The 23,938-nt window shown below is 69.1% G+C and overlaps 1 protein-coding gene and 1 non-coding gene across 2 annotated transcripts in view; both read right to left on the reverse strand.

The window, feature by feature from the left end:
• The window catches only part of FLNC (filamin C), a 37,808-nt gene extending 22,151 nt beyond the window's left edge, over positions 1-15,657 (reverse strand). Inside the window, exons 1-18 of the mRNA XM_050708054.1 lie at positions 15,298-15,657; positions 11,946-12,194; positions 11,038-11,135; positions 10,313-10,463; positions 9,495-9,613; positions 9,276-9,353; positions 8,259-8,421; positions 7,259-7,459; positions 6,485-6,622; positions 5,351-5,477; positions 5,128-5,264; positions 4,344-4,537; positions 3,665-3,778; positions 3,435-3,578; positions 2,401-2,524; positions 2,129-2,289; positions 865-955; positions 570-739 (exon numbers count right to left, since the gene is read on the reverse strand). Coding sequence (XP_050564011.1) covers positions 570-739; positions 865-955; positions 2,129-2,289; positions 2,401-2,524; positions 3,435-3,578; positions 3,665-3,778; positions 4,344-4,537; positions 5,128-5,264; positions 5,351-5,477; positions 6,485-6,622; positions 7,259-7,459; positions 8,259-8,421; positions 9,276-9,353; positions 9,495-9,613; positions 10,313-10,463; positions 11,038-11,135; positions 11,946-12,194; positions 15,298-15,637 — 2,799 coding nt within the window. The 5' untranslated portion in view covers positions 15,638-15,657. The remainder of the gene's footprint in view (positions 1-569; positions 740-864; positions 956-2,128; positions 2,290-2,400; positions 2,525-3,434; positions 3,579-3,664; positions 3,779-4,343; positions 4,538-5,127; positions 5,265-5,350; positions 5,478-6,484; positions 6,623-7,258; positions 7,460-8,258; positions 8,422-9,275; positions 9,354-9,494; positions 9,614-10,312; positions 10,464-11,037; positions 11,136-11,945; positions 12,195-15,297) is intronic.
• An 8,186-nt stretch (positions 15,658-23,843) lies between these two features.
• On the reverse strand, positions 23,844-23,915 carry TRNAP-AGG (transfer RNA proline (anticodon AGG)). The gene has a single exon. It is a non-coding gene; the product is annotated as a tRNA-Pro (tRNA).
• Positions 23,916-23,938: the final 23 nt, after the last annotated feature.

A 23,938-nucleotide genomic window follows, 5' to 3' on the forward strand; every position in this document is an offset into this window, starting at 1 on the left:
ACCCACCCGGGGGTACCCAGGGGCCACTAGGGAAAGGGGGGCACCCAGCATTTTGGGGGCTCCTACGTGTGGGAGCCCGCGGGGACCCCATGGGTGCCCCATTTGTGGGGGTGCCCAGGGGACTGGGGGGCTCTGGGGGTGCTCAGGGTGAGGGGTGGCCCCTGTTGGGTGGCTGGGAGCGGGGCGCAGCTGCCCATAGAGGGGTCCACGGGGTGTCAGGGGGTTGGGGTGCTCGTAGGGATTGGGTACCCATAGGGGTGCTCCATGGGGTGTCAGTGTTGGGGTGCCCATTGGGACTGGGAGCCTATGGGAGGGGGGACAGGGGGGTGTTCATAGGGATGGAGGGGAGCCATTGGGGTACCCATAGGGATGGGGGGGGACCATGGGAGTACCCATAAAGGCAGGGTGCCCATGGGGGCGTCCATATGGGTTGACCGTGGAGATGCCCAGTGGATGGGGTGCTGCAATGGGTGGCTCAATGGGACGGCCGCTATGGGATGGACCCCATGGGACGACCCCCATGGGATGGCTGCTATGGGATGGCCCCCACGGGTGCCCCCCCGGCGCACCTGCTGCAGGGCTGTGTACTTGACGGTGTAGGAGTAGTCGTGGTTGTCGATGACCTCGAAGTCGCGCACGGCCGGGCCCTTCCCCGGCCCCGCAAACTGCACGTCCAGCTTGGCCTTGCCCGCGCCCTTCGTGTGCACCGTGAAGTGGGTCGGCTTGCCCACCTCCACGCCTGCGTGGCACCGCCAGCACCATCAGCACCCATGGGTCCTGCCCCACGGCGCCCAGACCCACAGCGCCATGAGACCCCTAAACCCAGCGCCCCCCAGCCCCCAAACCCCGTCCCCGTCCCCTCACCCGTGCGGCTGAGGCCGGGCCCCTCCGCCTTGACCTTGCTGCTGTCGTGGCATGGGTCCACCTTGATGCGGAACGGGCTGCTGGGGATCTCCTGCAGGGACAGGCTCGGGTCAGGGACACAGCCAGGGACAGGGGACAGGGACATGGAGCATGGCCAGGGATGGGGTGGCACTGCTACAGATGAGGGACCCGGTCAGGGTCATGGCAAGGACAGGGGACGTGGCCCAGGGACACGGCCAGGACAAAGGACACCACCAGGGGACACCACCAGGGACAGGGGACGTGGCCAGGGGACACGGAGCACAGTCGGGGACAGGGGAAACGGCCAGGGACAGGATGGCACTGCCATGGACAAGGGACACGGTCAGGGTCATGGCAAAGACAGGGGACGTGGCCCAGGGACACGGCCAGGACCAAGGACGCCGCCAGAGGACACGGCCAGGGACAGGGGGCACAGCTGAGTGAAAGGGGACACTGCCAGGAGGTGCTGCCAGGGGACAGACAGCATGGCTGGGGACACGGCCAGGGGACAGGGGACATGGCCAAGGGACGGGGTGGCACAACCCCAAAGCAGCACGGCCAAGGGACGTGGGTGGGTGCGTGCCAGGAGTGACACCGCCAGGGGATGAGTGATACCGCTAGGGGACAAGTGGCACTGCTGGGCACAAGTGGCACCACCAGGGGTGCGAGTGGCACCCCTGGGGACAAGTAGCACCACCATGGCACAAGTGGCACTGGTAGGGAACGAGTGGCACTACCATGGCACGAGTGGCACCACCGGGCACAAGTGGCACCGCCAGGCACAAGTGGCACTGTGGGGGACGAGTGGCACTGCTGGGCACAAGTGGCATCATCAGGGGGATGAGTGGCACCACTGGGGACAAGTAGCACCACCATGGCAAAAGTGGCACTGGCTGGGGACGAGTGGCACCATGGGGGTGGCACTACCATGGCACAAGTGGCACCACTAGGCACAAGTGGCACTGTGGGGGACGAGTGGCACCACCATGGCACAAGTGGCACCACTGGAGACAAGTGGCACCATGGGGGTGGCACCACCATGGGACAAGAGGCACTGGTAGGGGACGAGCGGCCCCGTGGGGGTGGCACCACCATGGCACAAGTGGCACCACTGGAGACAAGTGGCATCGTGGGGGTAGCACCACTGTGGCACAAGTGGCACTGCTGGGGACGAGTGGCCCCATGGGGGTGGCACCACCACGGCACGAGTGTCCCTGTGGGGACAGGCGTCCCGGCGGCGCACCTGGTTGGCGAAGAGCACCATGATGGTGTAGAGCCCGGCGCCGGGCGGCGTGTACTTGACGGTGAAGGTGTCGTTGTCGTTCTTGATGATGTCGAAATCGATGTCGGCCTCCAGCGGCCCCACCACGCCCGGCGCGCACTTGATGCCGATGCTCACGTCCCCTGCGGGCGGGGGGCCATCAGTGCCACTGGCACCGTGCCACGGGGACAGGGACAAGGGGACAGGGATGGGGACAAGGGGATGGGGACAGCGGGACGGGGACGGGTCCCCACCTTGCCCGGCCTCGCTGCAGTCCACGGTGAAGTAGGTGGGCTCGCCCGCCTTCAGCCCCGTCTTCTCCACGCCCGGGCCATGCACCCGCACGCGCCCTGGGTGGCTGCCCTCGCCCACGCTCACCTGTGGGGCGCCCGCGTCAGTGGGGTGCTGTGGGGTGCATGGACCCCACCAACCATGCACCCCACGGAGCGCAGACCCCCTAGGGTGCGCCCCATCCTCCCGCCTGGCACCCCATGGACCACGCGCCCCATAGACCGGGGTGCGCCCCATAGACCCGTCCCCATAACCGTGCCCCATACCCGTACCCAGCACCCCCTTGTCACTCACCCCGTTCCCGTCCCCATAACACCCACCCTGTGCTCAGCACCTTCTCCTTGTGCCTAGCACCCCACGTCCCAAACACCCCATATCTGTGCCTGGCATCCTGATGCGCCCCGATGCGCCTGGCACCCCATATCCCACACACCCCACACCCCATACCCACACCAGCACCTTGCCTTGCTCCTGGCACCCCACACACCCCATATCTGTGCCTGGCACCCTGATGCTTGTGCCTGGCACCCCATACCCCACGCACCCCACGCCCATACCCACACCAGAACCTTCTCCTTGCGCCTGGCACCCCACACCCCAATGCACCCCACACTCTATTCACCCCCATAACCCCCTGCACCCCACATCCATGCCCAGCACCTTCGCCTTGCTCCTTGCACCCCACACCCCACCATACCCCACGCACCCCATAGCTGCACTGGGCACCCCATGCACCCCATATCCATTCCAGCACCTTCTCCTTGTTCCTAGCACCCCACACCCCAACACACCCCACACTCCTCATACCCCACGCACCCCAAACCCATACCAGCCCCTTCTCCTTGCTCCCAGCACCCCACACACCCCATACCCCATAGCCCATGCACCCCATACCCACACCACCACCTTCCCCTTGCTCCTAGTACCCCAACGCCCCCCCTGCCCTCCCCCCACCCCCTTCCCCTCGCCCCCCCCGCCCCCCCAGACCCCCACGCACGCGGAAGGGGCTGCGGGGCACGTTGACGCCCCCCCAGGTGACGATGATGGTGTGCTTGATGGCCCTGGTGGGCACGTAGGTGCACTGGTAGGTGCCGTCCCCGTTGTCCTTCACCTTGATGTCGATGGGGCACCCCTCGGCGTCCTGGGGGGGGCAACAGAGGTGAGGGAACCCCGGCAGCCCCCTGAGACCCCCTGGGACCCCCCCGGGACCCCCTCCTCGGGACCCACCTGTGCGTAGAGCCGCAGGTCCCCGCGGCCGGCACCGCGTGCGTCGATGGTGAACTCGGCCGGGCGCTGCACGATGACCCCCGAGGGCTCCAGCCCCGGCCCCCACGCCTTCACCTGGGGGGGGGGACAGGGACACGGCTCGGGGGGGGCCCTGGGGGCGGCCCCCAAACTGGGGAGGTGTCGGGGTGTCCGGGGGGGGAGAGTGGGGGATGCTGGAGGAAGGGGTAAGGGGCACCCGTGGGTGCTGGGGGTGACTGGGGGGGTGGGGGGACAGGGTGGGGGACATGGGTGGGACATGGGGGGGGATGTGGGGTGACCTGGGGTGAGAAGGGGGGATGTGGGGGGAATATGGGGGGGACACAGGGTGAGAAGGGGGAGACACAGAGGGGGACATGGGGGGGACAGGTGACAAGTGGTCACATGGGGACACGGGGGGACATGGGGGGGGACATGCAGATGTGGGGGGACATGGGGGGACAGGAGGGGGCAAAAAGGGATGGCACTGGGGGGACAGAGAGAAAAAGGGGGGGGGGGGCATAGGGGGGACAGATGAAGAGCCAGGGAGGGCACGGGGGTGACGGGAGAGGACACGGGGGACACGGAGATGACACGGAGGTGACACGGGGGGGACACGGAGGTGATATGGGGGGGGACATGTCGGGGGGAGACAGGGGGGTACCTTTTCGGGGAAGCAGTCGGGGGGCGCGGGCAGGATGCGGGCGATGAAGGGGCTGTCGCGGATGTCCTCGTCGTCGCACACCACGTGCACGGCGTACTCGCCCGGCTCCGTGGGCCAGTAGCGCACGTCGCAGGAGCCGTCCCCGCGGTCGTCGCACTCGATCTTGGCCTGCGAGGGGCCCTCGATGGAGAAACCTGGGGGGAGGGGACACGGGGGGTCATGGGGACGCGGTGGTGGCACCCGGACAGGGTCTCAGCCCCAGACGGGTGTCCCCGGCAAGGTGGTGCTCACCCCGTGGCCATGTCCTCGCCATGGAGCCACCAAACCCGTCCCCATGTCCCCACCGTGGTGCCACCCACCCAATCCCCAATGTCCCCACCATGGCGCCACCAAACCTATCCCCATGTCCCCACCACAGTGCCACCAAACCCATGCCCGTGTCCCCACCATGGCACCACCAAACCTGTCCCCACACCCCCACCATGGTGCCACCATCCATGCCCACGTCCCCACCACAGTGCCACCCACCCTATCCCCATGTCCCCACCACGGTGACACTCCATCCTGTCCCCATGTCCCCACCGTGGTGCCACCCACCCAACCCCCAATGTCCCCACCACGGTGCCACCAGCCATACCCACGTCCCCACCACGGTGCCACCCACCCTATCCCCACATCCCCACCACGGTGCCACCAAACCTGTCCCCATGTCCCCACCACGGTGACCCCCCACTGTCCCTGTCCCCCCACCCCCGTCCCCGTGCCCCCCCTGCCCCCCACTCACCCAGCGTCCCCACTTCGGTGCCGATGGCCTCCACCACGAAGTCGGCCGACCTCCCCACCACGCCGGTCTCCAGCCCCGGCCCCCAGGCGCGCACCTTCTGCGAGCCGGCCTCGGGGGACACCTGCACCTCGAAGGGGCTGCGGGGACGGGTCAGGGTGGGGCGGGGAGTACACCTCCACGACCCCCCCCCCCCCACCCCGGTGCCCTCCCAAACCCTGCTTACCTGCGGGGGATGGCGCAGCCCCCCCAGGTGATGGCCACCAGGTGGGTGCCGGGCTGCACCGGGCGGTACTCGCAGGCGTAGACCCCGTCCCCAACGTCCCGCACCGACACCGGCAGCTCCGTGCCGTCTGGGGAGGGGGGGGCGGACGACAACGGGGGGGTCACCTCGGGGTGCCCCCACCCGGGGAACCCCCCACACACACACACACACAATGGGTTCCCCAATTGTGCGCCCCCACTGTGCGCCCATGGGGCACCCTTGGGGTACCCCAACCGTGCGCCCCCATCCGTGACCCCCCCTGCAATGGGCACCCCCAGAACACCCCCACTATCGATTCCCCCCCCCCCCCCCCCCCCCCGAACCCCCTCACTATTGATTTACCCCCCCCCATGAGCACCCCCACGGTACCCCCATAACAACTCCAGGACACCCCCACAGCACCCCATGGGCACCCCCAGCCATATGCCCCCCCCCAAGGGGCACCCCCAGGACACCCCCATGGGACCCCAACACTGCCCCCCCCATGCACCCCCATCCATGTGCCCCCCCCCCGCAATGGGCACCCCCCCCACGGTATCCCCATAGCACCCCCATGGGTACCCCAACCCGCCCCCACCCGTGAGCCCGCCCCCATAATGGGCACCCCCCCAGCACCCCCAACCACTGACCCTCCCCCCCCCCCAAAAGGGAACCCCCAGGGCGCCCCCCGTCCCCCCCCGCCTCCCCCCGCCCCACGGACCCGCGGCTGCGGCTCCCAGCAGGGGGCAGCAGCGGCAGGCGCACGGTGCTGGGCACACGCACCCGTGCACACCCCCCCCTTGCACACCCGTTACACACGCACGCACCCAGCTCAGCGCTCGTCCTATTGCGCATCCCTCGCACCCCCGTGCACTCCCCACGCACCCCTTGCGCACTCACACACCCCTTGCACACACAAGCACACATCCCCACGCACACACCCCTTGCACACCCACGCACCCCCTGCACACCCCCAGCTCAGTGCACACCCCATGCACACCCCTCGCACCCCTGCGCACACCCCATACACCCCCTGCACACCCCCAGCTCAGCGCACCCCCCTTGCACACCCACGCCCCCCCCTTGCACACCCACGCCCCCCCCTTGCACACTCACCAGGCCCCTTGACCAGCACCCGCAGCTCCCCGGTGCCGGCGCCCTTGGTGAAGACCCTGAAGGCGGCCGCCTCCTGCACCCGCACCCCCTTGGGCTGCAGCCCCCGGCCCGAGGCACGGCACGCGGCGGGGCTGCAGGCTGGGGGGGGGGGGTCACACTCAGCACCCCCGCCTGGCACCCAGCACCATGGGGGGGTAATGGGGGGTGTAACGGGGGTGTAAGAGGGACCTGGGGGCAACGGGCTGCCTTGGGGACAGCCTGGGGGCAGGGGGTGCTATGGGGGTGCCAGGGGCATTGGGGGGGCATGGGGACACCTTGGGGACGGGAGGTGCTATAGGGACACCAGGGACATCAGGGTGCCACTGGGACACCAGGGACATTGGGAGGGGGCACAGGGACACCCTGGGGACAAGGGGGTGCCGTGGGGACAGCACGGACACCAGAGGGCCATGGGGACACCCTGGGGACAGTGGGGTGCTATGGGGACAGCAGGGACATAAGGGGGGGTCCATGGGGACATCCTGGGGACAGGAAGGTGCTACGGGGTCCCTATAAAAGGCTGTGGGGGCACTCTGGGGACAAGGAGGCGCCACGGGGGCACAAGGGACATTAAGAGGGCCGTGGGGACACCAGGGGACAAGGGGATGCCAGGAGGTCCCCAAAGACATAGGGGGGCTGTGGGGGGCCACCAGGGGGACCAGTGGATGTGGCAGGGCCACCAGGGATACGAGGACACCCCAGGGACACGTTGGGGACATCGGGGCCCGCTCTCACCTTCGGCCACGTTGACGGTGAAGGGGCTCCTGGGGATCTGCGCGCCCGCGTAGGTGACGTGCACGAGGTGCGGGCCCTGCAGCGCGGGCCGGTAGGTGCAGCGGAACGTGCTGTCCCCCTTGTCCTCCAGCATCACCTCCACCGTGTCGCGCCGCCCCTGCGGGTCCACGATCACCACGCCCACGTCGCCCGCGCCGGCCCCTGCCACCGCCAGGACACGGCCTCAGCACCACGATGCCACCGTGACACCAGGACGTGGCCCCGGTGACACCGCGTCGTGGCGTGGCCGTGACGCCAAGACATGGCCCCAGTGCCATCGCATCATGACGTGGCCATGTCGCCAGGAGAACATGGCCCCAGTGCCACCACATCATGATATGTGACCATGCCACCAGGAGAACATGGTCCTGGTGCCACCACATCATGACATGTGGCTGTGCCACCAGGAGGACGTGGCCCTGGTGCCACCATTTCATGGCATGGCCATGCCACCAGGAAGACGTGGCCCCAGTGCCACCACATCATGACATGGCCGTGCCATCAGGACATGGCCTCAGTGCCACCAAATCATGATGTGGTTGCGCCACCAGGAGGAAATGGCCCCGATGCCACCGTATCATGACACGTGGCCGTGACACCGGGAGGACATGGCCCTGGTGCCACAATATCATGACATGGCACCAGGAGGAAATGGCCACAGAACCACCCAGTGCCACCACAGCCATGCCACCATGAAGACACAGCCCCAATGCCACCCAGTGCCACCACAGCCCTGCCACCAAGAGGACATGACCCCAGTGCCACCACAGCCATGCCACCACGAGGACACAGCCCTGGTGCCACCCAGTGCCACCACAGCCCCGCCACCATGAGGACATGTCCCCAGTGCCACCAGGCCATGCCACTGCCCTGCCACCATGAGGACATGGCCCCGGTGCCACCCAGTGCCACCAGCACGCCCCCGCCCGTGTCCCCGCGGCGCGGTGTCCCCGCCACCCACCTGCGGTGTAGATGTCGAAGTAGGTGGTCTTGTTGGCCACGTTGCCCACGGGCTCCAGGCCGGGGCCGCGCGCTGTCACCTTGCTGGCGTCACCCAGCGCCATGCCCACGTTGACACCAAAGGGGCTCTTGTCGATGTTCTGCCCCGCGAACAGCACCGTCACCTGCGGGACACCACGAGGACACCAGTGTCACACCTTGGGGACACCCCGAGGACCCAGCGCCACACCCTGGGGACCTCCATTGGGACACCCTGCGGACCCAAGTGTCACACCTTGGGGACCTTCATGGAATACCCCAAAGACCTCAATGCTGTGCCTTGGGGACCTCCATGGGACACCCCGAGGACCCCACTGCCACACCTTGGGGACCTCCATGGGACACCCCAAGAACCCAGTGTCCCACCTTGAGGACCTCCATGGGACACAATAAGCACCCAGTGCCACACCATAGGGACACCCCAAGGACCCAGTGTCACCCCTTGGGGACACCCCAAAGACCCAGTGCCACACCTCGGGGACCTCCGTGGGATGCCCCGAGGAACCCAATTCCACACCTTGGGGACACCCCAAGGACCCCCATGGGACACCCAGAGGACCCCAACATCACACCTTGGGGACCCCCATGGGACACCCTGAGGACCCCAAAGTCACACCTTGGGGACCTTCATGGAATACCCCAAGGACCCAGTGTGACAACTTGGTGACACCCCAAGGACCCACTGCCACACCTTGGGTACCTCTGTAGGACACCCTGAGGACCCAGTGCCACACACTGGGGACACCCCAAGGACCCCCATGGGACACCCAGAGGACCCCAATTCCACACCTTGGGGACCTCTGTGGAACACCCCAAGGACCCCAGTCTCAGACCCTGGGGACACCCCAAGGACCCAGTGTCACCCTTTGGGGACACCCCAAGGACCCCAATTCCACACCTTGGGGACACCCTGAGGACCCCCATGGGCCACCCCGAGGACCCGCTGCCCCACCCTGGTGCCCCCCACTGGTGCCCTCACCTTGTGCAGCCCCGCGACCTTGGGGACATAGGTGACAGAGTATGTCCTCTTCTTGTCGTTGTTGGGGACCACCTTGGCCTGCGGCAACAGCCCCAAGGGGGGGGACACGGTGTCACCAACCCCACAGAGGTCACCGCGATAGGGCACAGCACCCCGACCCTTGTCCCCAGCGTCCCCAGGGGGTGCTGGGGACGGGGACGCAGCGGGGTCCCCTCGCACCTCCTCGGTGTGGCCCTCGGGGTCCTCGATGTAGACGAGCACCTCGCCCACGCCGGCGTCCAGCGTCTCCACCGTGAACTGTGCCGGCTTCAGCACCGTGTTCCCCTGGGGCTCGATGCCTGCGGGACGGGGTCAGCATGCGCCGTCACCCCCAGCCCCCCCGGCACCTCCCCGCCACCACGGGACATCACCCCGGCGCCGCCGTGGCCGTGTCACCACCAGGACACATCCCCACTGCCACCCAGCGCCACCATGGCCACCTCACCATAAGGACTTGTCCTCAGTGTCCCCACAGGTGTGCCACCATGAGGACATGTTCCCAGTGTCCCCACGGCCATGCCATGACCATGCCACCATGAGGACACGTTCTCAGTGTCACCAGGGCCACCACAGCCACCTCACTGTGAGGACATGTCCCCAGTGCCACCATGGCCATGGCATGGCCATGCCACCATAGAACACATCCTCAGTGCCACCATGGCCATGCCACCAAAAGGACATGTCCCCAGTGCCACCATGGCCATGCCACCAGGAGGACATGTCCCCAGTGTCACCATGGCCATGCCACCACAAGGACACGACCCCAGGGCCACCATGACCGTGCTACGGCTATGCCACCACAGAACATGTCCCCACTGTCACCATGGCCATACCATGACCGTGCCACCACGGGGACACGTCACCACCACGGCCATACCCCCACAAGGACGTGTCCCCAGTGCCCCTTGGGGGTCATCCCCACACATGGGGGGATCCCTGGGCTTTCAGCCTCCCCCCATGTCCCCCCATGTCCCCCGTGTCCCCCCGTGTCCCCGTACCGGGCCCGTAGGCGCGGGCGCGCGCGGGCTGCAGCTGCCGGGAGCGCAGGGGGGCGCCGGGCTTGAGCTTGGCCTTGGGGAACTGGGACAGGTAGGTCATCACCGAGTGCTCATCCACGTTGGGGTCCACGATCTCCTCGGGGGCGATCACCTGCAGGCGCCCCCCCCCCCCCCCCGTTAGTGCTGTGACCCCTGCACCACGAGACCCCCAGACCCGGGGACACCCCACACCTGGGGACACCCCTGCACCTTGGGGACACCCATCCCCAGGGGACCCCCCCCATATCGGGGCCTCCCTCTTACCCAAAGGACCCCCCCCATACCCAAAGGACCCCCCCCACATTCTCAGGGACCCCCCCTGCACCCTGGGGACCCTCCACACCCAGCAACCACCCCCACCCAAAGGACCCCCCTGCACCTCAGGGACACCCATCCCCAGGGGTCCCCCTGCACCCTGGGGACCCCCCCCTACCCAATGGACACCCCCCCACCTGGGGACTCCCCATACCCAGGGGTCCCCACTGCACCCAGGCCCCCCCCCTGCACCCAGGGGACCCCCACACACACCTGGGGACCCCCCCCATACCCAGGGGTCCCCCATCACCCCCAGCACACCACACCCCCCCCATACCCCCAGGACCCCCTCCCCCCATATCCAGGGACCCCTCCCCCCATTCCCAAGGGTACCCCATGCCCAGCCCCCCCCGTGCCCCCCCCCCCCATGCCTGGGGCACGCCGAGCCAGTCGTCCGCCTGCTGCATGGCCTCGCGCGCGTTCTGCACGGGCTGGTTGGGGTCCCAGCTCTCCCAGTCGGGGCACAGCCCTGGGGGGGCGGCAGCGGGGCACCCCCGGGGTCAGCACCCCGCTGCACACCCCCCTCCCACAGCCCCCCCGTGTCCCCCTCACGGCCACCCACGACCGCAGCCTGGGGGTGCACAACGCACCAAAGTGTCCCCCACAGCCCCCCGACCCCCCCATAGCCCTTCCATACTGCCCCACCCCCTATGCCCCCTGTACCCCAATAGCCCCCCCCCAGCCCCCATACCCCAATAGTCCCCCCATAGCCCCCAGAGGCCCCCACTCCACACAGCTGCCCAGACTCCCACAGCTGCCCAGAGCCCCCCCCCCATTCTCCCCATAGCCCCCCATTCCCCATAGCCCCCCCATGCCCCTATATCCCCCCCATGTCCTCCCAGCCCCCATACCCCCATGGCCCCCCATAGTCCCCCACCCCCCATAGCTGCCCATAGCCCCCCATGTCCCCCCATAACCCCCCACACCCCCCATATCCCCCCAGGCCCCATAGCCCCATGTCCCCCCACCCCCCCCCCCCCACGCTTTCCACAGCCCCCCATGTCCCCCCACGCCCCCCAGCCCCCCCATGCTCCCCCACACCCCCCTAGCCCCTATACCCCCATAGCCCCCCACAGCCCCATAGCCCACCAACACCCCCAGCCCCCCATGCCCCCCCACGCCCCCCCCAGCCCCTATTCCCCCCCACGTCCCCCAGCCTCTATGCCTCCCATGTCCCCCCCACACCCCGCAGCCCCTCTACCCCCATAGCCCCCCACAACCCCATATCCCCCCCAGCCCCCCAACCCCCCCCTGCCCCCCCCGCGCCCCCCCCCCTCACCGGGCGCGCAGTTGTCCACCAGTGCCCCCAGCGCCTTCCCGTCCTGCCAGTCGCGGTTGAAGTTGGTGATGGGCAGCTGGGGCACCTTGTTCTGGATCCAGCCCAGCAGGCGCTGCTTCGGGGTCTGCCGCCGCGCGTCCTCCTCGTCCTCGTCCTCCCACATGGGCATGGAGATGGAGTAGTGCAGGATCAGCGTCCACACCAGCCCCAGGATCAGCTTCAGGTTCCCGTCCACGATCGCCTTGCTGTCTAGAGGGGGTATAGGGGACGTATATGGCACGTATAGGGGATGTATAGGGGGGATATAGGGGGGTTTAGGGGGGGTTAGGGGCTATAGGGGATGGAGTAGTGCAGGATCAGCGTCCACACCAGCCCCAGGATCAGCTTCAGGTTCCCGTCCACGATCGCCTTGCTGTCTGCGGGGGGGGGGAGGGTGTGGCGCGGGCTCAGGTGCCAAGCGGGGACCCCCCGGGACCCCTGGTGCTGTCACACCAAGTTGGGGACACCCCAGGACACCCGGTGCCGCTACACCAAGCTGGGGACCCCCCAGGATCCCCGGTGTCACCGCACCAAGCTGGGGGACCCCAGGACCCCCAGTGCCATCACATCAAGCCAGGGACCCCCTGGGACCCCCAGTGCTGCTGCACCAAGTTGCGGACACCCTAGGACACCCCTGGTGCCACCACACCAAGTTGGGGACCCCCCCCAGGACTCCTGGTGCCACTGCACCAAGTCGGGGACCCCCTGGGACCCCCGGTGCCATCACACCAAGTTGGGGACCCCCTGGGACCCCCAGCACATTACATCAAGTTCAGGATCCCTCGGGACCCCCATCGCTGCTGCACCAAGTTGGGGACACCCTAGGACACCCCTGGTGTCACCACACCAAGCTGGGGACCCCCTGGAACCCTCAGCACATCCCACCAAGCTGGGGACCCCCCAGGACCCCCAAGCACCATCCCACCAAGCTGGGGACCCCCCGGGACCCCCAGTGCCATCACACCAAGCTGGGGACCCCCCGGGACTCCTGGTGCCACTTCACCAAGTTGGGGAGCCCCCAGGACCCCCCAGTGTCCCCACACCAACTTGGGGACCCCCGGGACCCCCAGTGCCACTGCACCAAGTTGGGGAGCCCCCAAGACCCCTGGTGCCATCACACCAAGCTGGGACCCCCCCCCCCCCCCAGGACCCCTGGTGCCACCGCACCAAGTTAGGGACCCCCCAGGACCCCCAGCACCACCACACCAAACTGGGGACCCCCCCAGAGCCCCAAGGTGCACACGTGGGGGTGTCCCGGCCACCCCGGCACCGCTCCGGGGACCCCCCCCTCAGCACGCAGCGCACGGGTGGGGGTCACCGGCACCAGGCTGGGCCCCCCCAGGACCCCAGAGCGCACGCACAAGGGACCCCCAGCACCAAGCACCCGGCTGGGGACCCCCCCAGGACCCCAGGCTTGGGACCCCCCCGGTGCCCAAGGCGCATGGGGATGTCCTGACCCCCCCAGCACCAATTTGGGCCCCCCCAGGACCCCCGGCTGGGGACCCCCCCCATACCCAGGGCACACCCACAGGGCTGGGGACACTGGGGCACCCCGGGGGGGGGACGCACCGTGACAGGTCCCAGCCCCCAGCCCCACCTCGGGGACACCCCAAAACCTCCGGTGCACGGGGGGGGGTCCCCAACCCCCCCCCCTGCGCCCCCCCCCCAGCCCCGGGGGTCCTCAGCACAGCGCCGGGGGGTGCCCGGGGGGGGGAAACTGAGGCACGGAGCTGCCGGGGGGGGTGCGAGGGGGCGTGCGGGGGGGGGTCCCGGCCCCCGCCCCTCCCCCCGGCCCCAACACGAACTCGGCGCCCCTCCCCCCCCGCCCCTCCCCTCCCCCCCACCGGCCCCACCGAGCGATCGCGTTTCGGGAGGAAATGGCCGCGGGGGGGGGGGCGGGGGGCGCGGCGCTGGGGGGGGGGGGAGGGCGCGCGCCCGCGGGAGCGTGCACGGGACCCTTGGGGGCGCGCGGGCGCCGCGTGCAAGGGCGGGGGGAAGGGGGGGGCGCGTGCAAGGGCGCGCAAGGACGCGCGTGCAAGGGCGCCCCCCCCCCCCCCCACGTGTGCCCGGGGGGGGGGGGGCGCGCGTGCGCGTGCACGGGGCGCGAGGGCGGCGTGCGCACGCGCGGGGCCGCGGGGTCACCCCGCAGCTGTCCGGGGGGGGCGCCCCGGGGGGGCCCCACGCGCGGGGGCGGCGGGCGGGGAGCGGGGCCCGGCCCCGTGCCAGCGGCGTGAGCTCAGCGCCGCGCCCACGCGGGGGGCGGCCCCACGGCACGGCCCCACGGCACCGCCCGGGGGGGGGGGTGGCAGACCCACGGAACCTCCCCCCCCCCCCCCCCCGGACCCACGGCACAAAGACCCCCAGCCACAGCCGTGGGGCCAGACCCATGGCGCGGACCCCCAGACCCACAGCACGGACCCCCAGACCCACCCGTGGGGCCAGACCCACGGCACGGACCCCCAGACCCCCCCGGCCCCAAGGCGCGGGCCCCCAGACCCCCAGCCCAAAGCCCCCCAGCCCCACCCATGGGGCCAGACCCACGGCACAAACCCACAGCCCCATGGCCCAATGCCCCCCAGCCCCATAGCACAGGCCCCCAAACCCACGGCCCAAAGCCCCCAGCCCCCCCAACCCAAAGCCCCCCAGCCCCACCCGTGGGGCCAGCCCCACGGCACGTCCTCGCCCGCAGCTCGGCCCCACAGCTCGGCCTCCTGTGGGGCCAGCCCCACGGCACGGTGCTCACATAGGGAGCCGGACCCCCGAGCACACCACGGCGTGGACCCATAGCGCGGCCCCACAAATGTCTTAGCCCCACGGCGCAGCCCCATACACGAGGCCAGCCCCACGGCATGGCCCCATGGGGCAACCTCATGGCAAAGCCCCACGGCACAGCCCCACGGCACAGCCCCACACATGGACCTGGCCCCACGGCACAGCCCCATATACGAGGCCAGCCCCATGGCACAGCCCCATGGCACAACCCCACGGCACGGCCCCACGGCCCAGCCCCACGCACACAGGGACCTGGCCCCACGGCACAACCCCATACACGAGGCCAGCCCCATGGCACAGCCCCGCAGCACAACCCCACGGCACAGCCCCATACACGAGGCCAACCTCACGGCACAGCCCCATGGCGCAGCCCCACACGGGGACCTGGCCCCATGGCACAACCCCATGGCAAAGCCCCATGGCAAAGCCCCACACCCAGCCCCACGCACACGTGGACCTGGCCCCGCAGCGCAGCCCCACAGCACGGCCCCATGCAAGGACCTGGCCCCACACCAACCCCACACCCAGCCCCTCGGCTCACCGATGGACACCAGCTTGATGTGCTCCCGCTCGAGGAACTCGAGGGCCACCGAGACGTTCTCCAGCTTCATCTGGCGGAAGTTGGGGCGCGGGTGGTACTTGCGCCCCATCTTCTTCTGGCTCAGCACCTCGAGCAGCGCGATGAGCCGCAGCCCGTCGCTCAGGTCCCGCTGCAGGTCCCCGATGCGCTTGTGCACGCACTTGAGGTGCTCGTTGCACCAGCGCGTGAAGGTGTTCTGCTGGATCTTCTTCCAGGGCGCGTCCTCCGCCAGGTCCTTCTCGGTGGCCGGCAGCTCCTCGGGGTCCTCGCCCGCCGGCGCCTCGTAGCCCGACGAGTTCATGGTGGGGACGGGGATGGGGACGGGGATTTGGGAACGGTGGCCTCGCCTCGGTCCCGGCGCTTGGGGACGGTGCCCGGTGTCCCCGGGCGGGTGCCGCTGCTCGGGCTCCTGTAGTTTTGGGGTCCCCCTGCTTGGGGGTCCTGTAGTTTTGGGGTCCCCCTGCTTGGGGGTCCTGTAGCTTTGGGGTCCCGCTGCTCAAGGTCTCGTAGTTTTGAGGTCCTGCTTCTCAAGGTCCTGCTGCTTGGGCTCCCGGAGTTTTAGGATTCCACTTCTCAGGGTCCCGCTCCTCAAGGTCCTGGAGTTTTGGGGTCCTGCCGCTCAGGGTCCCGTAGCTTTAGGGTCCCGTGGATTCGGGGTCCTGCTGCTCAGGGTCCCGGAGTTTCGGGGTCCTGGAGTTCCGGGGTCCCGCCGCTCAGGGTCCTGTGGATTTGGGATTCCCGGGGATTTGGGGTCCCGTGGATTCGGGGTCCTGCTCCTCGGAGTCCCGTAGCCTCGGGGTCCTGCTGCTCGGCGTCCCGTGGATTTGGGGTCCTGCCGCTCGGGGTCCCGAAGCCTCGGTCGGTGCCGCGGTGCCGTGTCCCTCCGGGCGCGTGGGGCCGCGGTCCCGCGTGGGTGCCGGTGTCGGTGCCGGTGCCGGTGCCGGCGGCTGAGTGGCGGCGGGGGGCGGCCGGGGCCGTTTTAAAGCGCTGGGGCCCGGCCCCGCGGACCCGCCCGCGGCAGCAGCGGCAGCGATCGCGGCCGGGCCGCCCCGTGACAGCAGCCGCTATTTATAGCCGCGGGGGGGGCCGCGGCCCCCGCCCGACGACGAGCCCCGAAAACCGCCCGGACCCCGCGCGCGGAGCCCCCGGACCCCGAAACGCCGGGACCCCGAAACGCCGGGACCCCAAAGCTGCCGGACCCCCCCGGACCCCAAAACTCCGGGAGCCGAAACTCCGGGACCTCCCCCCGGGGCTGGTGCCCCGAAACGCCAGGACCCCGAAATGCCGGGACCCCGGAAGCCCAAACGCCGGGACCCCAAAGCTATGGGGCCCCGAAACTCCGGCACCCGAAACTTTGGGACCCCCGGACCCCAAAACGCCAGGACCCCAAAGCTATGGGGCCCCGAAACGCCGGGACCCAAAACTACAAGACCCCAAAACTATGGGACCCCAAAACTACGGGACCCAAAAAGCTGGGACCCCGAAACCATGGGACCCCGAAACCATGGGACCCCGAAATGCCAAGATCCCAAAACTACAGGACCCAAAACTATGGGACCCCAAAACGCCAGGACCCCGAAACGTGGCGAACCCCCATGTCAGTGCCCCAAAACTCCAGGACCCGGCACCCCAAAATTCACAAACGCCAGGACCCCAGCACCCCAAACTCTGATACCCAGGGCCCCAAAATGCCAAGACCCCAGTGCCCAAGAACTCTGTTACCGGGGCCCCAAAACTCCAGGACCCCAAAACTACGGGACCCCTGGTGCCAGTGCCCCAAGACCCCAAAACACCGGGACCCCAGCACCCTGAAACTCTGATACCCAGGGCCCCAAAACTGCAGCAACCCCAGGCCCAGTGCCCCAAAACATAAGGACCCCAAAACTACAGGACCCCTGGTGCCGGTGCCCCAAGACCCTGAAACACCAGGACCTCAGAACTACAGGATCCCTGGTGCCAGTGCCCCAAAATCCTGAGACCCCAAGACCCCAAAACACCAGGACCCCAGCACCCCAAAGCTCTGGTACCCAGTGCCCCAAAACTCCAGGATCCCCAAGTCTGGCACCCCATAAAGCTGGGACCTCGAAACACCAGGACCCCAAAATTCTGGTACCCAGCCCCCCGAGATGCCGGTACTCTGGGATCCCAAAACACCAGAACCTCAAAACTACGGGACTCCAGCACCCCAAAACTCTGGTACCTGGGGCCTCAAGCTCCAGGACCCCAAAACTACCAGACTCCCAAACCTGGCACCCCAAAATGCTGGGACCCCAAAACGCTGGGACCCAGCACCCCAAAACTCTGGGACCCTGAGACCCCTGTACCCCAAAACACCACCACCTCCCACCCCAAAATCTGATACCCTGCACCCATAATCTCCGGTGCCCCAAAACTCGGTATCCCTGTACCCCCCCCCCACGGGAACCCAGCACCCCGAAGCCCGTCCCCCCAAGACCCCACACCCCAGCACCCCAAATCCCCAGCACCCCAGAGCCCTGGGAACCGCAGCACCCCAATGTCCCCATTCCCCAATGACTCATCACCCCAAAACCCTGGCACCCCAAAACCTCAGCACCCCAAATCCCAACACCCCAAAACCCCAACACCCCAAATCACAGCACCCCAAATCCAAACACTCCAAACCCTGGCACCCCAAAACCACGATGCCTTGGGTACCCCCACCCTGAGCACCCCAAAACCCAGCCCCCCCCCCAATCCCCTCACTGCCATACCCCATAACCCCAGCACCCCAAACCCAGCCCCCCCCAAACCTCCACACCCAAACACCCCCACCCCCGGGCTCCCCAAACCCCCCATGAGCCCCCCAACCCCCCAAATCTCCCCACAACCCCTGCAGCGCCCCCTGAACCCCCAAATCCCCCCATGACCCCCCCCAGCCCCCCCAGCCCCCCATAACCCCCATTAACGGGGCCCCATTCCCATGGGGGGGCCTGTCCCCGTGCCCCCCCCTTGACCCCGATGCCGGTGATGCCGCGCCGTGACGTGGTCCCAGGGGGGGTCGGGGTGTCCCTGGGGCTGGGGACAGGTCCGTGCCCCCCCCCCCTCCCCCCCCGTGTCACCACGTCACCACCTGGCCACCGGCCCTGGAAGCTTCCAGCGTGCGAGGGGGAGGGGGGGGGGACGGGGGGGCACCCCGGGGAAGCGGGGGGTGCTAAAAATACCCGGAGAGTCAGCGCCACGCACCCGGCCCAAAATACCCCGGCACACGCCGCTGCCTGGGACGGGGACACCGGTGGCACCCGCGGGGACGGAGACCTGGGTGGCACCCATGGGGACGGGGACACTGGTGGCACCCACAGGGACACGGGTGGCACCCACTGGGTTGGGGACACTGGTGGGACCCATGGGGACGGGGACACTGGTGGGACCCATGGGGATGGGGACACTGGTGGGACCCATAGGGACACGGGTGACACCCATGGGGGACACCAGTGGCACCCACAGGAACATGGGTGGCACCCATGGGGACGGGGACACCAGTGGTACTCACAGGGACACCGGTGGCACCCACGGGGACGTGGGTGGCACCCATGGGGATGGGGACACCGGTGGCACCCGTGGGGACAGGGACTGGGGTGGCATTTGTGGGGATGGGGACACTGGTGGCACCCATAGGGACATGGGTGGCACCCACGGGGACACCCACTGGGATGGGGACACGGGTGGCACCCGTGGGGATGGGGACAGGGACACCAGTAGCACCCACAGGGACGTGGGTGGCACCCACTGGGATGGGGACATGGGTGGCATCTGTGGGGATGGGAACACTGGTGGCACCCGTAGGGCTGGGGACGGGGACACCAGTGGCACCCACAGGGACAGGGACCTGGTGACACCCCCAGGGACCTGGTGGCACCCCCAGGCACGTCCCCACGTGTGCCCACGGGTGGCAGGGGCGCGTCCCCAAGCCGTGACACTCACACCCGCCGTGCGAAGCAGTGGTGTATTGCCCCCCCCCCAAACCAGTGACAGGGGTGACGGGGGGGGTGACACAGGGGGGTGACACAGGGGGGTGACACAGGGGGGGCGCGGGGCTCAGCGGGGCCTCAGGCGCGGGTACAGCACGAGGACGGCGGCGGCCACCACGAAGAGCAGGAAGGGCCCGAGCCCCCCGAGGGGTGCCTGGGGGGGGGGGGCACTGTCACCGGGGTGGTGTCACCGGGGTGGTGTCACCACCCTCCCCCCGTGTCGTCCCCCCCCCCCCCCCCGTACCTGGGTCTCCTCTGGGCTGTGGGGCCGGGACCCCCCGGGCTCTGTGGGCTGGGGGGGCTCCGGGGGGGGCCCCAATGGGGGGGCTGGGGGGGGCGGCTCCGTGCTGGTGGGGAACCTGCGGGGGGGAACGGGGCTGAGTGATGGGGACGGGGACAGGAGGGGGGCGTGGGGACATGGGGACATGGCTGGGGGGCAGGGGGCAGGGATGGGGACGGGGGGACACGGGGACAGGGGGACGTGGGGAGGGGGACATGGACATGGAGAGGGGACAGGGGGACATGGGGACATGGGGACACGGCTGGGGGTCAGGGGGCATGGATGGGGTCAGGGGGACGCGGGCAGGGGGACCTGGGGGACCCAGGGGACACAGGGACAGGGGGACACAGGGACAGGGGACAGGGGCACGTGGGCAGGGGGACACGGACATGGAGAGGGGACACGGGGTCATGGGGACATGGGGACATGGGTGGGGATCGGGGACACGGACAGGGGGTGACAGGGGGACGTGGGCAGGGGGCACAGGGGACAGAGGGGACATGGACACAGCGGGGATAAGGACAGGGACACGTGGGACACGGGGATGGGGACACGGGGACGTCATCAGGGGGATGTGGCTCGGGGGACGGGGACATGGGGACACCTCCGGTGGGGACATGGGGAGGGGAGATGGGGGCCGGGGGGGACGTGGCCATGGGGGACACGTGAGGGGACAGGGACAGGGGACGGGGACAGGGCCAGGCGGTACCGGTGTCCCCGGCTGTCCCCCGGGCGGCGGTGGCGGTGCTGCAGCGCCCGGTGTGCCTCGGCCACGCGGCCCAGCTCCTCTGCAGGGCGTCACCGCGGTGTCACCTCCCGAGGTGTCACCTCCCGCAGCGTCACCCCCCCGCGGTGTCACCCCCACCCTCAGCGAGGCGTCACCCCGCCCCAGGGTGTCACCCACACGCTGTGGTGTCACCACGCCCCGCGGTGTCACCAGCCCTCAGGCTCGTTCCCGGCCCCACGGTGGCCACCGCGCTGTGCCACAGTGTCACCACCCCCCCCCCCCCACCGTGGCACAGCCACTGTCCCACCGTGACGTGGCCACCGCCCTGCCACAGCATGGCCGCCAGACTGCCACCACCCTCCAGTTCATGGCCACCATCCCACGGTGCCTTGGCCACCCCCCTCTACCCCATGGCCACTAAAGTGCCACCACCCTGCCACTCCATGACCTCCATCCCATTGTAACATGGCCACCAAAGTGCCACTCCATGGCCACCAGAGTGCCACCGCCCTTCACTCCATGGCCACCATCCCACTGTGTCTTGGCCACCACCCTCCAGTCCATGGCCACCCCGTTGCCACTCCATGACCAGCCCCTTGCCACTCCATGGCCACCACCCTCCCCTCCATGGCCACTAAAGTGCCACCACCCTCCACTCCATGACCCCCATCCCACTGTGACATGGCCACCAAAGTGTCACGCCATGGCCACCACCCTCCCCTCCATGGCCACTAAAGTGCCACCACCCTCCACTCCATGACCCCCATCCCATTGTTACTTGGCCACCACCCTCCCCTCCATGGCCACCACCTTGCCTTGCCATGGCCAACCCTCCTCCCCACGGCCCCCACCCCACCTCATCGCTCCACAGCCACCACCTCGCCACGCCACGGCCACCACCCTGTCCCCATCCCCGTCCCCATCCCCGTACCCCGCAGCCGGGCCACCTCGGAGGTGGCCTCCTGCCACTGCTGCTCCTTGCCACGGCTGCTGGCGTGCAGTGCGGTGGCCTCCAGCTCCCAGCGGGCTCCCAGCTCCCGACGCGTGGCCACCTCCTCCTGCAGCGTGGCTACCTCCCGCTGCCACGTGGCCACCTCGTCCCGCAGCCTGCTTGCCTCCCGCTGCCACGTGGCCGCCTCGTCCCGCAGCGTGGCCGCCTCGTCCTGCCACGTGGCCACCTCGCCCCGCAGCCTGGTTGCCTCCTGCTGCCACGTGGCCGCCTCGTCCCGCGCCGTGGCCGCCTCGTCCTGCGCCGTGGCCAGCGCCCGCTCCAGCTGACCCCGCTCGGCCGCCTGCCCGGCCTGCAGTGCGCCCAGCTCCGCCTGCAGCGTCCCCAGCGCCGCTGCGGGACACGGGGAGGGGACACGGGGGGGGCACATCCGTGGGGTCCCCATCCCATGGGGTCACCGTCCCGTGGGGTGCCCATCCCCACAGGGTGCCCATCCCCATGGGGTGCCCGTCCCATGGGGTGCCCATTTCTGGGGGTCCCTGTCCCCATGGGGTCCCCATCCCCGGGGGTACTGATCCTATGGGATCTCCATCCCATGGGGTGCTCGTCCATGGGGGTCCCCATCCCATGAGGTCATTGTCCCATGGGGTGCCCATCCCCGTGGGGTTCCTGTCCCTGTGTGTCCCGATTCCATGGGGTTCCCTCTCCATGGGGTGTCCATCTCTGGGGGTCCCCGTCCCCATGGGGACCCCCATCCCTGGGGGTACTGGTCCCATGGGATCTCCGTCCCATGGTGTGCCCATCCCTGGGGGTCCCAATCCCTGGGGTCTCTGTCCCCATGAGGTGTTCATCCATTGGGGGGTCCCCAAACCACGGGGTCCCCATCCCTATGGGGTGCCCATCCCTGGTGGTCCCAATCCTGTAGGATCCCTGTCCCCATCGGGTGCCCATCCTGTAGGGGTCCTTGTCCCTTGGTGTCCCCAACCCTGGGAGTCCCCATCCTTGGGGGTCCCCATCCCATGGGGTACCCATTCCTGGGGATCCCAATCCCTGGGGGTCCCGATCCCATAGGGTCCCTGTCCCCATGGGGTCCCCATCCCAATCCCTGGGGTGCCTGTCCTATGGGGTGCCCATCCCTGGGGATCCCCCTCCCCATGGGGTCCCAATCCCTGGGGATCCCAATCCCTGGGGTCCCTGTCCCTATGGGGTGCCCATTCCTTGGGGTCCTGATCCCATGGGGTACCCATTCCTGGGGGGTCCCAGTCCCTGGGGGTCCCAATCCCATAGGGTCCCTTGCCCCATGGGGCCCCCATCCCAATCCCTGGCGTCCCGTCCCCATGGGGTCCCCATCCCACGGGGATCCCAATCCCTGGGGGTCCCAGTCCCTTGGGGTCCCAATCCCTGGGGGTCCCTGTCCCCATGGGGTCCCCATCCCGATCCCATGAGGTCCCCGTCCCCCTGGGGTGCCCACCCCGGGGTCCCGCCCCCCCGCGCCCCACTCACTGCCCACGGAGGGGCACCCGCTCAGCTCCATGGCCCCGCGGGGGGCACCGCGCCTGGCGCCGGCACCGCGGTCACCGCGGCCCCCGGTCACCCCGGTAACCGCTGCCACCCGCACCCAGTGCCACCAGTGCTCGGTGCCACCAGTCACACCAGTGCCCCCAGTGACACCCCTGACCCCGGTGACATCAATACCCAGTGCCCCCAGTGCTCCCAGTGCCCCCACCAGTGCCACCAGTGTCCTGAGTGTCACCAGTGACACCTGTGACCACAGTGCCATCAATACCCAGTTACCCCAGTGCTCCCAGTGCCCTCACCAGTGCCCTCACCAGTGCCCCCACCTCCCAGTGCCCCAGTGCCCCCATTACTGCCCCCACCTCCCAGTGCTCCCAGTGTTCCCAGTGCCATCAGCTCCCAGTGCTCCCAGTGCCCCCACCAGTTCCATCAGCTCCCAGTGCTCCCAGTGCCTTCACCAGTGCCCCCACCTCCCCGTGCCCCAGTGCCCCCGTTACTGCCCCCACCTCCCAGTGCTCCCAGTGCTCCCAGCGCCATCAGCTCCCAGTGCCCCAGTGCCCCCACCAGTTCCATCAGCTCCCAGTGCCCCAGTGCCCCCATTAGTGCCCCCACCAATGCCCCCACCTCCCAGTGCTCCCAGTGCCCCCACCTCCCTGTGCCCCAGTGCCCCCATTACCGCCCCCACTTTCCAGTGCTCCCAGTGCGCCCAGTGCCATCGGATCCCAGTGCCCCCAGCTCCCAGCAGCAGGAGGGGGTCCAAAGGGGGGTCCCTCTCTGGGGGTGGGGGCACCATGGGAGCCCCGGGGGGGGCAGCCGTGCCTCCCACCCCCCCGTGCCTCCCCCCACCGCCCCCTGCCCCCGAGCTCCACCACGCTCTGTGGAGATTTGGGGGGGGCACCCCCGGACCTGGGGGGGGGGAGGGGGGGAGGTCGGGGCCCCCCCGCCTTAATCCCCCACCAGCTCCGCCCTAAGCGGCTTCGGCGCTTCCGCGCCGCAAAAAAAAAAAAAAAAAAAAAAAAAAAAAAAAAATTAATTAGTTAATTAAAAGGGCTCGTCCGGGATTTGAACCCGGGACCTCTCGCACCCTAAGCGAGAATCATACCCCTAGACCAACGAGCCGCCGGCCACGGGACCCGTCACAG

This window comes from Cygnus atratus, chromosome 1 (assembly GCF_013377495.2).
Source record: "Cygnus atratus isolate AKBS03 ecotype Queensland, Australia chromosome 1, CAtr_DNAZoo_HiC_assembly, whole genome shotgun sequence".
Taxonomy (NCBI): Eukaryota; Metazoa; Chordata; class Aves; order Anseriformes; family Anatidae; genus Cygnus; species Cygnus atratus.